Source organism: Helianthus annuus, chromosome 4 (genome assembly GCF_002127325.2).
Source record: "Helianthus annuus cultivar XRQ/B chromosome 4, HanXRQr2.0-SUNRISE, whole genome shotgun sequence".
Classification (NCBI taxonomy): Eukaryota; Viridiplantae; Streptophyta; class Magnoliopsida; order Asterales; family Asteraceae; genus Helianthus; species Helianthus annuus.
The window spans coordinates 182778938-182797549 of NC_035436.2; the positions used below are offsets into that span (position 1 = coordinate 182778938).

The following is an 18612-nucleotide window of genomic DNA, read 5'->3' on the forward strand; positions in this document are numbered from 1 at the left end:
GCATTGCTATACCGTTCTCATATTCCAGGTAAGTCTTCTTCCATCACTTAGCAGATTGGATTCGATCGCTGTGTTCGCGCGTACCCGCACGGACACAGGTTAGCTAGTGGGGGTTTTGATAAGGGTAATGGTCACTCGCGGTCGTGCTGACGCGGGATCTGGGACCATACCCCTTCAGGATCGTCAATACTTTATTTGAATCTGAATATATCTGGATTTTTTAATTAGACTTAGTTTAATCCAACAACGTTCAATGGTAGACTGAATTAACTGAACCGTAGACTGAATTAACTGAACCATCTTTTTCAATAACTGAATTAACCGAACCATCTAAAAACCAATTAACCCATACTAAAACCTGAAACCAATTAGTTATTTATAAGTTAGGTTTTACCCAAAATTGAACCTAATAGACCCATGTTTACTTCTAGTGTGGGTTAGGTCAAAATACAACATGAAAATAATCAAAATTTGGGTTTTCATATTTAACATGCTTAATTAAGCAATCGTGTTCAAGTTGACACTTTAACCTGTTTAGTTAAACATGTCAACCCTTCAACCCATTTAAAATTGGAGTGAAAAAATTATTTTCTGTCAACACTTGACTCCTTTATTACAAAAACCTACATGTTTATAATTTGTTTAATCCGTTTACAACTTGGCACATGTCGACCCGTTTACAACCCACCATTTGACTTGTATAGTAAATGAGTTCGGGTTCATGTTTTTATACTAATAAATATAAAGACAATATTCAGGTACATCATTAAAACCGTCATTCCATTCAGTGGCGAAACTTGAGATTTCCGACCGGGGGGTCGAAAACGTATATACCTAAAAAAAATTATAAAACCGGGGGGTCGAAAACGTATATACCTAAAAAAGTTCTATACGAAAACTACATATTATCGAAAACGTATATACCTAAAAAAATTTAACAAATTAAGAATTTTATGTTTCATTATTTGGAAATCGAAGATAGATCAAAGGTTAACATATTATCTTCCTTTGTCTGTTGGCATTAATGGGCTAAAAAGAGATGCTGGGTTCAATATCTACCTGCCAATTGGGCCCGGGCCCAATTTTTTTGTTTGTGTCTAGACAAAAGACAAGCCGAATATTAAATCTTGACATTATTTTGTTTCTTTTCTTTTTTAATACCAGAATATTTCATGGTTTTGTTTATCTTATTAGGGGTGTTCAGAAAAAACCGTAATCACATAAAAACCGTAAATCGAACTATAATCGTAACTGAAAAAATCGATCCGAATAACGAATTCGGTTTTTGGTTTGGTTTCTAACCGAAACTGAATTGTGAATATGGTTTTTAGTTCGGTTTTTGGATCCACGTTTTTTTATTTGGTTTATTTGGATAATCGAATAAACCATTAATTTAATTTATTATTAAATAAAAATAATAATGTATAATAAATTATATACAATTTATTAGCCCAAAATACTAAGTTTAATATCTAAGTATATATATCCCCATGGTTGCATCAAATGTTGATGAAAATACATGTTTATTTATTAAATTTTCTTTTGTGTTTTATAGTTTGCCGGGCTATGTCCTTTACCAAAAAAAAAAAAGTTTACTCGAGTTGAAGAAATACTCATGTTTGGAGATTACTTATATTTTGTGCCATTACACTTGTTTACTATATATAGTTTCTATAATCTATATTTGAAGTTTCAGCTTTGTGGTAGTGTGTACAACTATTGATGGATGTGTTGGTTTTATTTTGTTATATCTTTTATTTATATATTGTTATGATTAAATTAGTTGCTGACTTGATTTTAGGAAGTTAGAACATAAACATAAAGATAAATTAGGAAAAAAAATACTAAAGGTACAATTTTGGTTAAATTTGAATTAATTTTGATTCAAACAAGCTTGTATAAATACTAATTTTCTCAATATAAGAACATATACTTTACACACTTCTCGTACTTTTCATATCCATAGGTTTACTCTCACGTCGAGGTTTGGAAGAATCTTTTCTCACCTTTGAGGCTAACAGTGTGTTACCTGTGCATATTATCAGACCAGTCATGCTATTGTAATAAACTAGAGAATACTCAAGTGTAATATTAAGCTTTGTTTACATAGATGTCTTGTAAACTTTTCAAGTGTAATATTAAGCTTTGTTTACATAGATGTCTTGTAAACTTTAGTTGGTACAGTCAACAATTATCAATATAATACATCATTCTTGGTTCAGTTTAGATCTATTCTAGTCACTCCAACTAGCTGTTGTATCTCTGTGTTAAAACAATAGTTTGAATCCCCATGAGGTTGGTTATCTTTTGCTTTAAATGAGGTTGAAACGGTAGGTAGATTATTATAAGGATACTCGGTGTGGGGAGCGGTATAGGGCCAGCGACGCCCCAGCACACCGCCTCCCTCCATCCCCGTCGTTGGCGTCCTCCCAAAGACGTTCTCGTCGGGCCTCTCTCTCTCTTCTTCTTTATACACACACACATATATAGACCCATCCTCACACCCGCTTACGTGTACACCTACGTGGCGGAGCATCCTTTGAGGACTACCCTCCTCCACACCCTATAGTCTAATTTGAGGCTTCATTTAACATTTAATTTTTTATTTTTGAACGGCCAATTTAGATCATTGACAGACCACCGGAGTATCATCGTACCACCAGTGGAACCACCCGATCATATCCATCTCTACTAGGCAATAATGCCTATCCACTAATTCAGGAGGAAACCCAATAAATTTGGGAAAACCCTCCTTGTGAGAATCGAACTCAGGACCTCATGGTACCTAAGTTTTATCTCAATCCAAAGATACCACCAGACTATAAATCCATGAATGACTTCATTTATTTTAATTTCTGATTCTACAACTTTATTTTATAATCATTTTTTTAATAAATTTTCTAATTAATGATCAATCCTATAGTAGTTTAATTTTGCTTCAAATGAGGTTGAAACGGTAGGTAGATGATTATAAGTTCATAGGGTATACTTCATGCCCCTTAATTATAATTAAGGGGCATACTTATACGTATGCGTCACATCATCCAGTTGACCCTCTTTCTCTTTACCTCACACCAAGGAAATGGTTTAACCTCATTAACGTCCCTTAAATTAATTAAAATACATATACATAGCATGTTGTATGTGTGTGCAAATTTTTCAATGCTTAATTCCCCCCTCTCTCTTTTTTTAGACAAAAACCCAATGTTAAAGTGTATTAAATGCGTTATGTGTTAACATGTTAAACCATTTCCTTAGAGTGAAACAAAGTGAAATGAGTAAAAAAAGTTGATGTGTCACTTAGGTGGAGTTAAGTTAGGTTAAAGTATACCCAAAGGCCTTAGTTAACTTCTTAACACGTGAAGCTTTTAATGCCCCTTAACACCCTTCAGGAACGGCATGACGGGTGTTAACGGATGCCAACTAGGATTAACACCTATGGGTGTTAGAGTATACCAGGTGGCCTAATATGAGGCTTTATTTAATTTAATTTCTGATTCTACAACTTTATTTTATAATCATTTTTTTTTGTATAATTTCTAATGGCAAGTTGAAAATAAATAATCTCACCTAACTCAATTTGGCTGATAATAATCCCAAGTCAGTTATTAGCCGATAATAATCCGAACTGGTCATTTTTTTTTTTTGTAAAACAGTCTGCTGTTAAATTAGCTTAACGGAGTTAAGTTTTTTTCCGAATTACAAACCAATGTTTTAGGGCTTTGATCAAAATACGAGTCGATTGATGTAAAACTTACCTGGAAATACTGCCCCAACCCCCACGAAAACGGTGCTTCAATTCGGGTGTTTAAACTGCCAATTAACAAAAATCAAGCCATTTCGAGCACAATTCCGAAGTAAGTTTTACATTAGTCGACTCGTATCCTTGTTCTGATCAAAAGCCCTAAAACATCGGCTTTTAATTTGGATAAAAACTTAACTCCGTTAAGCTAATTTAACGGCAGACTATTTTACAAAAAAATGATCAGTTTGGATTATTACAAGTCAATAACTGATTTGGGATTATTATCGGCCAAATTGAGTTATGTAGGATTATTTATTTCCAATTCTCCGTTTCTAATTAATGATCAATCCTATAGTAGTTTAGTTTTTACTTGTTATTTAGTAAGTATGTGACTTTTGTTTATCTTGGCCTAAAGTTGGAGCTAACATGAATCGGATCGCCAACTGGCAACCGGTTTTAGAAATTTTCCGGGCTCGGTTATCAAAATGGAAGGCGCATCTTCTTTCTATCGGGGGAAGGGTGGTTTTAATCACAAATCTGTACTGGAAAGTCTTCCGACATATTATTTCTCTCTTTACAAAGCTCCTAAAAAGATCATTTTGGATTTGGAATCGATGATTAAAAGTTTTTTTGTGGGGAGGGTCTTCGATGGAGAAAAAGATGCATGATGGAGAGTGTGAAATCTGGTTGTTAAAGTGCTTATCTTGTGTGATTTATTGCAGTTTACGTAATTATATGCTTTGAATATGTTAACTGCGCAAGTATGTGGTTTTACAGGTTAATCGGCGTAATTCGGTGAAATTGGGGAGTTTAGTGATGAAGCAGAATTATCAAGGATGATAGTCGAGACACGCTACATTATTCATGAGCCGTTACGAGTCGAAATGTAGCTTGAATGTACGAGAATTATGAACGAACGAAGTTGAGGGGCCGTTTAGTCATTGTATGAAAGTGAAGATGCAAACTAGAGGGAAGGAGTGTAACCTACGGCTAAGATACGAAAAAAGAAACAGAACGTACAGACTGTAAGCTATGGTTTTGTTCCGTAGCATATGGTTAGAATAAAAAGGTGGGCCGGTTGGGCTGAGATGTTGGGCGGCATATGTTCACGTGGACTTCTTGGAGTATTGGGCTTGGATTTGGCGGCATATCATCAAAGCACAGAAAGGAGAATCATGTGAACTGAACATCACTTCCAACATCATCATGTGTTGACTTCTCTTTTGGGCCGAGATCACCACGTGAAGAGGGGATTGGTTTGGGCGGCTGACTTTTGGGCCGCAACATTGACTTTAGGGGATCGATTACATCATCATAAAAAGTCACGCAGATCAAGAGAAGAGGGGACTGTTGGATTCTTTTTTTATTTTGGCCGCCATATTCATAAGAGAACATTTGTGAATCTTTTGGTTTGGTCCAATAACAAGTCACTTATCATCATAATTGGCAGACAACTAGGAGAAGCACAAGGTGACACAAAAGTCAACACTTTAAACATCATCATCACATCATCAACATCAAAAGAAAAGAGAGATTGGACTTTTGGGCAGCCTACTCACGTGAAAGACACAAAGGAGGCCATCATTGTGCATGTGGGTCTTGATTTTTGGGCCGGATAGGGAGTGGAAATGGGCCGCACATATGGACTTCTTATTGGCGGTTATACACACAATTTTAGGTACATCAATTCATCATCATCTTCGACGGCAGTAAGGGGGGACGACAACAGTCATCATCGTTCGGCATGGAAGATCAATCAACCACCATGAGCGGCTAATTTTGGTGGTTTCCTCCGGATGGAGGTTTTTGTAAGTTAGATAATTTTGTGTGTTTGTGACAATCGTTTAACTCGGTGATCTAAGCATTCGATGCTTTTCACCTTTGATTTGATTTATTGGTTGTAAACAATTGCATTTATTTAAACCTTAATTTCTAAGCATTCAGTTCCCGAGAGTTCTAGTAATTGGGATATATTTGACATGGGGTTAGGGTTTGTAATTGTAATTGATAATCATTCGATAACCTCCCGTTATGTATTGACCGGAGTACTTAGTCGTTGGTTATCACAACTGGTTAATTAGATTCAACACTTATGTCTATGTAAGTGTTTCGATTAAACACATAATTGAATCTAGCTGTAAAACCTGAAATCTGGAGGAACCATTGTTCTTTCTATTGATTTAAATCTCACTTTTAGTTCGTAATTTTTTAGATAGTCAATCAAACCAACAACTGAGTTTTATTTTTTTTACTAGTAGTTAATCAAAACTGAGCATTACACACTTTCCACAATCCTCCTCTGGTTCGATATCCGACTTATCCTATCTATATAGTTTAGTTGGTTTTTGCATGTCCATAACGACAGACATCAATGCATTGGGTTGCTTGGGACTTGGTCACTCGACATGTTAAAGATGGAGGTTTGGGTTTGAATAAGCAGGAAGTGGTGAACACGTCTCTTTTAACCAAATGGGGTTGGTGATTCAAGACGGAATGCAATAATCTTTGGAAAAAAGTCATTGGGGCTCTTCACGCGAACAGGAAGGGGTGGGAGTGCATTCCATACAAAAAGTCGTTCCCGGGAGTGTGGAGTAATATTGCAAAAAATTTTATTAATACTAAGGTGGAAGGTCGGCCACTAAGAAACTATTTAAAAGGCTCAGTAGGAAACGGCGAGGATGTGGCCTTTTGGCTCGATTGTTGATTGTTAAATGACCCCCTTAAAACTGTTTTTCCAGATTTGTTTAGGGCCGAGTCGGACAAAAGATGCTCTGTTGCGGATAGAATTAAAGTTGTTAATGGGGAAAAATATATAATTGGAGTTGGAACTCGGACCTATCTTCGGATGGTTCGGATTATAGTTTCAACCAGCTGATTGATGCGCTATCTGTAATACAGATGACTTTGGGTCAGGATATGTGGAAGTGGACGGCAGACCCTGATGGTTGCTTTTCAGTTAAGAGTGTTAAGAGGCTGTTAAAGAAGGATGTGGAAGAAATCGATCGGTTCGTAGTAGATTGGAATAGATGGGTGCCAGCCAAAGTTAATATTCATGTATGGAGGTTGGGTTTGAACAGGGTTCCCACGTCGGAGGCACTGTTACACCGGAACATTGAAGTCAGCGACCCGAGCTGTTTACTGTGCGGATCGGAGACCGAGTCGGCGGACCATCTGTTCTTAGCCTGTTACGTTGCGTCAATGGTGTGGAACGGGGTAAGTTCGTGGTGCAAGATTACTCAAATATTTGCGTTCTCTTTTCAAGACCTGTTCAGTATTCATAACAATCTAATGGTGTCGGAGAAGAAAAGGAGACGCTACAAGGTATTATTATGGTTTCATGCTGGTGTCCATGGCGGGCCAGGAATAAACTTAAGTTCTCAAACGTGTCGGTTAAAATAGAAGACATTCTAAGTGAAATTAAGGCGTTAAGTTATTTGTGGTACTCTAAAAGATCGAAACATAAAGATATAGATTGGAAGGAGCGGTTTTCGTTTGTACATATGTAATTTCTGATTGTTGTTTTTTCGTTGGCTCGGCTTGGGTCGACGGTTTATTTAATGAAGTTTACCTTAAAAAAAAAAAAAAGTAAGTATGTGACTTATTATTTTTCTAAAGAACTAAAACTAAAAATTGACCGACAGTTTGGATCACATTAAAGTGGTGCACTTAAGTATTTTAATCTAAACGACAGCTTGGAAAACCACTTCGTGTCGGGTCTTATGTAAGGTCAAACTTTCCTTTCATAAATAATATATTAATACTTTTAAATATTACTTTTAAAACATTATGTAATGATTCAATTTATCATTCTTTAAAGTTTAATCTAATCATACCTACTATATATTCAACATAAATATTCAGTGTAGTGGTCATTTCTTGTATTTACTTTATCTATTTTATTACACTAAAATTTAAATAAAACTTTATATACTTGTTCTTGATGTCATTTACCCTTTCCCTTGATGCCTAGTGTTAAATAAATACTAACCATTTGGGCAATGGATATTGGTGAGTGCGCTTAGTAAACTTTCGTAATAAAAGCAGAAGGGTCTACAATCTACATTGTCAATTATACCTCTTAACTTATCGCATTGAATGTTGACCATTTTACGTCAGTGTTAACGACATCATTTGTAGTAGTAGTACCCAACATGTTCAACCCGCTCATTGATTTCAATGCACATGCGCGACACCTATGTAAGTTGATGGAACAAAGGTAAATAAGTTAATGTGGAGTAACATTGGTGTGTAAGGCATTAAATGAAATTTGTAATATGTGTGTTTATGGTGTTTGTATTGTTGCCTTCATTTTCAGAACAAGGACAACCTTCAGTTAATATAGTTGGTCTTTTTATTGGGTTTCCTTCTGAATTGGTGTATAGGCATTATGCCTAGTGGAGATGGATATGATCGGGTGGTTCCGCTGGTGGCACGATGATACTCCAGTGGTCCGTCAGTGATCCAAATTTGCCGTTCAAAAAAAAAAAAAAAAAAAAAAAAAAAATATAGTTGGTCTTTCAGTACCCATGTGGTTGCATACTAGCTTCCAATTTATTGGCACAGTGTACACATGAAGGTCATAAATGTCGATAACACTGTTCATGAACATGAACATTTTTTTAGGCATGTTAAACTTCATGTGTTGATTTATGTATTTAGATACTTTTAAATTTTTGACATTTTTAGTTTGAATTATACAATTATGTTTTCTAGTAAAGTATCATGAATACATACAAGAACAACAAAAGTTTTGTCTCATCTAATGTCATTTTCTGGACTTCTGGAAAATATGAGTTTCTACACGTTGTTCTCCGTTTGCATCTATCATTATTGAGACGCAAATGGCGAATTTTAGAGAGAGAAACACACACAAACTTTTTGTGTTTGGTGAGAATAACTACATGATTTTAAATAATTGCGTGAAAAAAATATGGTTTAATTTTATATTGTCTACCTACATATACATGTAGTACCTATAAACGAAAAATAAACGTCTTATAAAACTAATTCTATAAAAAGATTTACAAATGAACACTTATGCATACAAATATAATGAAATAGAAAGAGAAATATGTGAATTAGGTATCCGAATACAATGGCATTCTTCCTAAATTGTTGAGGATTCTAACTATAATGAACAAATATGTAATAGTAAAGATTAGAAAAATAAAACAATGTAGGATTTCCCTGAAAAAATCTAAATTTACATTTTTGTCCCTTTCTGATATGTCTTTTTTTTAGAACGTCTAACTCACATACCTTCTATATTAGGCTAAAACATCTTTACTAAAGATAAACACTTATTGTCATCTCTCTATAACTAGTTGTGCAAACAAGCCGAGCGGCTCGCGAGCGCTCGAGTCAGCTAGAAACGAGCCGAATCTTATTGAGTCATAGTCGAGCTTGAGCCTAAAATAAAGCTTATTTAATTATCGACCCCGAGCCTGACATGTGAAGCTCGTCGAGCTTTACTGAGCCTTAGTGTAATATTAGTATTTATTAATATTTAATAACAATACCCCTTTTTTAAAGTTAGCTCGTAAATGAGTCAAGCAAGCCGAGCTTATTTAAACTTGTTTATTAGCCGAGCCCGAACCTAAAATAAGCTTGTTTGCTAAACGAACCTGAGCTTCACTTATCAACCTCACGAGCCTAACGAGTCTATTATTTAATTTAATATATGAATTAATAGATACTAAACGAGCCGAGCCCGAGCTTGAGAAAGTACCAACCAGTCAAGCTTTGTTTTCAAAGCACGAATAGAGCCGAGCTCGAGCACTCATAAGCTAATCAAGCTCAAACTCGAGCGCGACTCGGTTCGCTTCCAGTCCTACTTATAGTCGATGACCTGTGGCACATGCGCTGATATTTTTTTTTTCCAGGGTCATAAAATTTTGTCATGTTTTTATCGGGTTGGGTAATCAAAATCTTTTTATTAAGTTATTTAAGAGTTATTAAAATATTTTAGGTTTCGCATTGACATATTGTGTTTTTGTTTGATTTCGTTTGTAACTTAGTATGCATTTTCAAGATGATTTCACATTCAACTTGAATGTTATGTTATATTTTGTTTGATTTGGTTTGTAACTTAGTATGAATTTTTCAAGATGATTTCACATTCAACTTGAGTGTTCAATTGATTCTGAGGACGGTAGTAAAAATTTGTTTGTAGAAGAAAGTATTGTCTGTACATATTTAACTCGTTATTTGGCTACTAGTTTAACTACAACTAACTAGCACACCTTGTTATAATGTTATATGCTATGCTCCTGTTGAACCCTTTAAGGTTAGATAAGTGTTAACACAACTCGAACTAACTAGTTTTAAAAATAACCATTTTTTCTGTTACTAATCTCACTTAGATATGAGGCGAACTAAACTATACGGATTATCTTGTATATAAATATTTACTTCTGTAAAATGTAAAATACAATTATGGGGGATGAGCATTTGGCATGAGCATATGATGGGTGAGGTGGCACTGGGTACCGAATGGAACACCATCCTAACTCCATAGGTATCGGTGACGAGGATGGAAAATTGGGATGTCTTTGTGGTTTGAGGATATCAATTAATGTTAGTTTTGAATTAGGTTTTTTAAAGAAGTTTTGTAATTTGTTTTAGTTATATATTATTTATTTAAAAAAATTGTTTGAGGATGGTGATGATAAATTTCATGGGTTTGAGGATGCATATGATGAGATAAGAAAATGATGATGTGAGGATCCAAATAAGTTTGTAGTAGAAGTCCTAAATTCAAAATTTGGGACTCATATTTTACAATAAGTTTAATTTAACTCTAATTTTTTTTTTGTATAAAAAATGTTTAAATCTACCATCTTACCTTTTATAAACTAAGAAACTATGGAATTTCTTTAACCATGTAAGTCTAACCCAACCTATAACTCCAAGTTGTCATAAAATCCAGTTCAACTGGTCCAGCGGTTCCAGTACTCGTCCGACTAGGGCTGTAAACGAACCGAACGAACACGAACAAGGATATGTTCGTGTTCGTTTGTTAAGGAAGTTAACATGTTCGCGAACTGTTCACGAACGCACACCGAACGTAAGTTTATGTTCATGTTCGTTCGTTAAGGAAATTCAGTTGTTCACGAACAGTTCGTGAACACTGGTCTCGAACAAAACGAACGCAAGCAAATAAAAAAGAACGCAAACGAATATTTAACTTGAAAATAAAAAAAAATAAAACATTGGTATCCTTAAACATTGGATATAAGTTGTTAATACAACTATCAAATGATAAATCAAAACACAACTAGTCTACTACACCACCAAATGATGAATCAAATTTAACTAACTTAGAGCATTCACAATGGATCCTCTATATGTATGTGAGTGTAACCTCTATATTTGTGAGAGTGGTTGTAAATTGTTATGTGGAGGAGAGAGAAAAAACAAAAAAAATTACTGTTCTTCAGTAAAAATTTGGAGAAAGATATTATTCACCTCTATAATTTTGTAATATTTTTGAAAGTGGTTGTGAGTGGAGGAGAAAGAAAAGGTAATGATAAAAGTATAAAAAAATATTAATTAATTGAAAAAAAAGAGAAAATATAGTGTTTTTTAGTGCAATTATAAAGATAGAGTATAAGAGATTTGATTGTGAATTAGAAATAATTATCCCTATAAATGTCTTAGAATGTCCAAATTTTAGCTAACTAAGAAAAAAATAGGATTTCAAGCTTTCAACATGCTTAGATAAAAAGTTTATTGTTTATTATTTTTTAATATAATCAAACGAACACGAACGAACGTAACCGAACATATTACCGAACGTTCACGAACGCAGTCGAATGAACGAGACCTGTGTTCGTGTTCGTTCGCTAAGCTAACCGAACGAAATTATTTGTTCGTGTTCGTTCGTTAAGCTAATCGAACGAACATAAACGAACTTCCCGCCGAATGGTTCACGAACTGTTCGCTGAACGTTCGGTTCGTTTACAGCCCTACGTCCGACTAGCCGGTCCTTTCTACTTAAAAAACTATTGACCAATATTGAAACTAAAAAAGAGAAATAATAAATTTCCTATTCTATTAATAACAAATTATAATAATCAGCTTTATCATCTCATCATTAACAACTTTAAATCAAATACTCATTGATTTGGTGTCAACCCAATTTGGGTCTCCTCAATCAAATCACAACCAAAATGGGTTCATCATTTTCAAATCAACCGGAACCAAAACCAAATTTACTGCAACTCAAATGTCTCATAAAAATAAAAATAATAAAAGTTAAAAAATTCGCCCGAAAATATAGGTAAAATGTCAAAATCATTTAGGGGCTACACCTCCACCATGAAATTATTCGTTGATCATTAGGTCCACACTTATTACACGACAAACCAATATAGCTGTCTATCTGCATACTTCCATCTTCATTTTCCATTTTTATTCTCACCTTCATGTCTCTCTCAATCACGAGCTCAACAGAAGATAGTGTCACCAGTTTTTGTTTCGTTCACGTGAAACACTTTCACTTGCATAAACTTGTAGCTTACAGATTTGTATAATTGTACCAGCACCAGATGTTTATGTTATCAGGATAACCATATTGTTTGTATGTTCTTTTGTTGGTTATTTCACTATTGTTTTGTTTGAAAGAATTCATGATGACGGTGAATATGTTTTTGCGGTTTGTGGTGGTGTTGTGTGTTGTCGTTGCAGCGCGTGTGTCTTACGCTGTTAGACATGAGTTTGAGATTGTGACGCATTTGAATCGGTTGAATAAACCTTCTATGAAATCTATCAAGGTGTGTTGTGTACTTTTTTTGTGTTCCTTCGTTTTTCTACTATTATGTTTTGTGAATTATAATTTGTTGAGTATGCGTTTTTTTCTTTTTTTTACAGAGTCCGGATGGTGATATAATAGATTGTGTTCATATTTCGCAACAAGCGGCTTTCGAACATCCTTCACTCAAAAATCATAAAATTCAGGTATATAAGGTTTTGAAAAAATAATTGTGGTCAAAACTCAAAATTGTGTAATTAAATGGAAAATTTGTTTTTTTTTTTAATTATTATTATGATTATAGATGAGGCCAAGTTATCATCCGGAAGGGAATAATTTTGAGAGCATGAAAGTATCATCACAAAATCACCAAACAATTACTCAATTATGGCATTCAAATGGGAAATGTGAAAAAGGAACAATCCCGATTCGACGAACGAAAAAAGAAGATATTCTTAGAGCAAGTTCTATCAAGAAATATGGCAAGAAAAGTAGTCTCCACACTGTTGCACAACCAAATTCTGTTGATCTTGATCTTATTAATCAAAGTGGCCATCAGGTGAGTTGGACAATACAATTTACAAACTAGTTGACTTAGTTGACTTTTGTAAATGACCCTTTTGCCTTTACTGAATCTTGTTTTTGTTACCTTTGATTTTTGGAGTTCATTTAGCATGCAATTGCATATGTGGAAGGAGAGTTTTATGGAGCAAAAGCAACTATGAATGTTTGGGACCCTCAGATTCAACAGTCTAATGAATTCAGTTTATCTCAAATTTGGTTATTAGGAGGCTCATTTGCTTCAGATCTCAATAGCATTGAAGCGGGTTGGCAGGTATATTCATAGTTTCCACATAATGTTAATTAAAAGTTGTCGAATTTTTTAATCGTGTTTATGTAATGACAATATGTTTCTGTATGATCTTGAATTAAAATCAGGTCAGCCCAGATCTTTATGGCGATAATAACACCAGATTCTTTACATATTGGACTGTAAGTTCACCTAGTTTCATGTATGATTGCTTCAAGTTAAACACTTTTAAGATATTGTAAAAACGGTTCATAGTAGTTCTCGTTGTGCATTGTTCATTTTCATTTTCTTTAATGATGGCTTGAATATTAGGAATGTGCAATGCATAACGAGAACTACTATGACTCGCTTTTCATAATGATTTTCTTTTTTAACGTAGAACTCGCCGCGTGGTAATTCAACAGTTTACATCATAACCACTTGGATTAAGTGTTTGGCTGCTAGTTAAATGTCACATAAGGGGTGTTTGAATGTGAGTTTGAAAAAGATATTTTAACTTGAAGTCACAATAATTATATAAACTATAGTTATCGTTTTCTAATTCGTTACGGGTCAAAATAATGTAAAAAGTTATTATAAGAGCTTATCTAACTTTATTAAACTTTAGTCAATTGATTAGTTTTATTTAATGATTTCATATATTACACTAATCATTCTAAAGTAACATGCAAACACCCTTTTTAACACACCCCTTAGGTTCAAAAGATCAAAAAAAAAAAAAAAAAAAAAAAAAAGAAAAAAAACTGTGTTTACTATTTTTTTATGGGGAATAAACTTGCATAGGATTCCAGTGAAATTGTACAATTGTGGGTCCTTATTTATTTATTTATCTATTTATTATTTATTTTATAAATATGTGCAGAGTGATGCATATCAGGCCACAGGCTGTTACAACCTTCTGTGTTCAGGATTTGTTCAAATCAACAATGAGATAGCATTGGGGGCCAGCATTTCTCCTATTTCTAAATATCATGGTTCCCAATATGATATCAGTGTACTTATCTGGAAGGTATGCTCTTAAACTGGTTTAAATAATTGATAATTATTATCTTATTTCAGTGCATTATATGGTCCTATATTTTAAAGGGAGAATATAATTATTGCAATCCCTAAAACTCTAAAAGGATGTCGTTTTCTATAAAATTATAAAAAAATACAGTATAATAGTGGGAGTTGGGGAATCTTTGAAAATTGTCCTTCATGACAATAGTTTCTTTTTCTGTGTCCTGTGTGTAATTATATATATAGGTCCACAATTCAAATTTAATATGACATTTTCTTTATTTTAAGAATTGTTTTCATCATCTGTCTTGTATTATATGTATATTGTGTAGTTAAGTCTTGTAGTTTTATACAAAACACTTGGAAACCCTATCAAAGTTGAAGAGGAAACTAGGAGTTGGCAACATGCAGGAAGTTATAAGAATAGAACTGGTTTCGGGTCAACGGTCGGTTCGGGTCACGTTGACCAATCAATAGTTTTTTTTAGTTCCATAAATAATTAATACATTAAATACAATTTTAAAACTCTTTTTGAAATGAACAAAACTTCACTTTTTAATCAAACAATTTGAAGATTGTAAATACTTTAGTATGATTTATGTGACTTACATAATTTGGCCCATTTCTTTTATAGCAAAATTGACCCATTATCACATAAATAGGCTTAGTTGCCTTTTGAAAATTATTCTTTTGACTCTTAAAAGTCATATGTATGGGTTTGGGCGGCACATGGGCATCTACAAAAACCAGTGTTCATAAGTCTTACAAAACAAAAAACACCTAATCTATAAATAAAGATGTCACTCCTAACAAAATGACATAATTACTCATAGTGAGATTTAGAAGTGGCAATTTTGATCCATATACGGCCCAATTTAGGTTAAGTTTGATTTCAAACGGGTTGAAAGTCACCCGATGTCTATTTTTCACCTATACCAAGCACAAACCTTGCATGCGCTATGCCGCTATCACCAACAAATAAATACTAAAAAAATAATCCCACGCACATTTGATGGTCATTCATTTAATTACTTTGGTGCAATCGATTAGGACCCCGAGCAAGGAAACTGGTGGATGCAATTTGGTAAAGGAAATGTGCTCGGATATTGGCCCGGCTCACTCTTTTCTTACTTAAGCGAAAGTGCATCAATGATCCAATGGGGCGGTGAGGTGGTGAACTCCGCCTCTGACGGGCAGCACACCACCACCCAAATGGGCAGCGGTCATTTCCCCGAAGAAGGCTTTGGTAAGTCCAGTTACTTCAGAAATGTTCAAATAGTAGACGGATCAAACAGTCTTAGAGCCCCAAAAGATATAGACACATTCACTGAGCAGCCCAATTGCTATGATGTTCAAACGGGCAAGAATGATGGTTGGGGCAGCTACATTTACTATGGTGGACCAGGCAGAAACGCGAATTGCCCGTGAAATTTGATAGTTATGGAAGTTCATTAAATTAATGAACTGGTGTATTTGGTATATGTATTATTGTAGATTCTAATTCAGTTTACTTCATACGAGTATGTTAGAAACAAGGATATTGTTATGGTTTGTTAGTTGGTTTGGGTTTGGTTGTATTTGATTATGACGACTCTAAAAAACTATGAATTGTAAGTATTTGGGTTCGTCTTTGTGTGACATTTGTATTGTATTGAAGCGAGTCGGATTAATAATATGACATATTAAATTTCTTATTTCATGTCACTTGTTTCCTGTTTCTTTCGTTGTTGGGTTCATTTTAGCCCGGAGTTGATTGGACCGGACCAGTAAAAAACCGGAACAAGTCACTCAAGTGAATTGCAAACCCGATAAAGTATTTGTTTTGGTAATTAAAAGTGAACTCGGGTATAAGGGTTTTGTCCCATGGGGGGTCCTAACAAAACACTAGTATAGGACCATGACACTTGGCTTAGCAGCCGATTGAAGGGTGAAATCGTAACCTTAACTGGCATGCTTAGACCATCTCCAACAAACGTTCTTAGGGATGTCTATCGGTGGCCTGATGCCATGATGCTTAGGTGGAGGACAGAAGGCAAGAAACTGTGTTTTCTTGATTCTGTCCACACGGATGGTTTGTGAAGGAGGGGATTTTTACGCGAGAGGGAGAAGAGATGTTCGTCCTCAAGAGGGACGGATTATATAAATTTTAAATTAATGATAGTTTTATATTCTATTTATTCTCCTTTTCACGCTTTTTATGTTGTGTTACAATTAAAAAAATATTATTTCATTTGTGTTTCGGTAGCCAACCACTTTAAAATTAGTTGGGCATGCAAGAGATAGGTAGTTCACCACTTCACCTACGGATTTTTACCATGTACAAATGTAGAGAGATTTGTTAAAATTAAGTTTCTGGTCAAGATAATGCATGGTAGGTTACTGAATTTATTTATATTAGAGCAACCTTTTAGTATAGTTACTTCCAGCCCAATGGTTACACAATATAAGAAAGGCCGGTTTTAGGGCCCAAACTTTATAAGCTTGGATTTCTTTAGAGCATCTCGGAGATGTCAATAACGGTCATAAACACCATGGACCTACAACACATCGATCCGTCAATCGCAACTCATGTACTTTCTAATTTTACTACTAAACTGGTCATTTTTTTTATCTACCATTGGGAATGAACCATCACCACTTGAAAACGTAAAAACCTAATCCAACACATTGGTACCGCTAGACTAAAGGTTCTTTGGTACATTTATCCATCAACTACGTGCATGAACCATCCCCAATAGAGTTATATTATAAATGCGTTGCAGATGTTGTTGGGATTTTCGAATTAATGACCAATTCCTATTATTTAGCAATCCTAGTTATAGTCTAATATGTTTTGTTCAGCTATATAAACTAGGTTAGAACCACGTGTATTACACGGGTTGAATAAATGTAATTTTATATATTAAATAATAAAAAGTTATATCTTTATGAAACTCGCATATTTTACGGGTTAAATAAACGTAATTTTATATATCAAATAGTAAAAAAAGTTATATCTTTAAAAACCATTTGTATTACACATATTAAATAAATGTAATTTTGTATACTAAATTCAAAAATCGTCGTATCTTTAAAAAACCTGTGTATAATCGGGTTGAATAAATCTACCAAATGATAAAAAAATTACATCCTTAAAACCCCCGTATATTACACGTGTTGAATTTGATTTAAAAAAGAGTTATATATTTAAAAACCATGTGTATTACACAGATTAAATAAATGTAATAAATACTAAAAACGTCGTATCTTTAAAAAACCCGTGTATAGTTGGGTTGAAAAATCTACCAAATAAGAAAAAAAATTATATCCTTAAAAACCCCGTGTATTACACGTGTTGAATAAATCTAATTTTACATAGCAAATGATAACAAAGTTATATTTTTTAAGACTTCGTGTATTACACGGATTATATAAATGTAACTTTGCATAGTAAATATATGTTAAATTTTTAAAAACCCCGTGTTTTACACGAGTTGAATAAATATAATTTTGTATATCAAATAATAAAAAAATTATATTTTTAATAAATTAGGATAACATTTAATATTAATTTATTATTTATATATTTAATATAAGATAAGTGGGAAAGATAGGTATTTGTTTTAAAAATATATTAAATTAATAATTTAGATTTGAGGATAATATTTTATTAAAGTATGATAAGATTTAATATTATTTATTTATTTATTTATTTATTTAGTTAATATAAGTTAAATATATATTTGAGAATGCCTTAAATGAATGACATGTGTCCAAAAGTTAGTTTCTTTTATTATACTAGATAGATACCGTGTTTAGGGTATGATGATTGTAAGTCAAGTTTTGTGTTAAGTTTCTTCACATTAATAAACGATTTTGGGTGTTAGCCAATATCAACTGTTAACCGATTCAATTTCCATTTGAGACCGCTTTTGCTTGAGATGTGATAATTGACATAGCACGTTCTTATGCATTAGTGACATCTGGGAATGTATTGGTCGGTTTGAGTCCAAAACGGTAACCATAACCAAAATGTTGGTTAATTAGACATTGATAAACAAAACCGATTTTGGTTACTTTTTTTAAATGGAGGAGAAAGTCGGTTATAGATCAGCTGACTATGAATTAGATTTGGTCATGAAATGTTTGGGTCTAACAAAAAAAAAAGTCCCAAGCAAAGCAATAATTAACTCATTTTTTATGGAACTTCCATTTTTATAAGCAATCTCCATTAGGGATGAGTGTGGTAACGATACGGTACTGTACTGAACCAGTACCGAAATACCGATACCAAAATTTGTTAAAACTGGGTACCGTTACCGA

The 18612-nt window shown here is 33.9% G+C and overlaps 1 protein-coding gene across 1 annotated transcript; it reads left to right on the plus strand.

Annotated features, from left to right (window-relative positions):
- The first annotated feature begins 12143 nt into the window (after positions 1-12143).
- Positions 12144-16004, plus strand: LOC110937306. Its single transcript, XM_022179704.2, has 7 exons — positions 12144-12519; positions 12617-12703; positions 12802-13056; positions 13171-13332; positions 13437-13490; positions 14171-14317; positions 15361-16004. Exons 1-7 carry the CDS (start codon positions 12376-12378, stop codon positions 15736-15738), a joined length of 1227 nt encoding a protein of 408 aa, XP_022035396.1. The 5' UTR covers positions 12144-12375; the 3' UTR covers positions 15739-16004.
- The last annotated feature ends 2608 nt before the right edge of the window (positions 16005-18612 follow it).

What these genes read in the sequence shown, in the direction of transcription:
- LOC110937306 (XM_022179704.2), top strand. Translation starts at nt 12,376, where the DNA reads ATGATGACGGTGAATATGTTTTTGCGGTTTGTGGTGGTGTTGTGTGTT. An exon ending in CTTCTATGAAATCTATCAAG is followed by an intron (nt 12,520 to 12,616) that starts GTGTGTTGTGTA and finishes TTTTTTTTACAG; the next exon opens with AGTCCGGATGGTGATATAAT. An exon ending in GATTCTTTACATATTGGACT is followed by an intron (nt 13,491 to 14,170) that starts GTAAGTTCACCT and finishes AAATATGTGCAG; the next exon opens with AGTGATGCATATCAGGCCAC.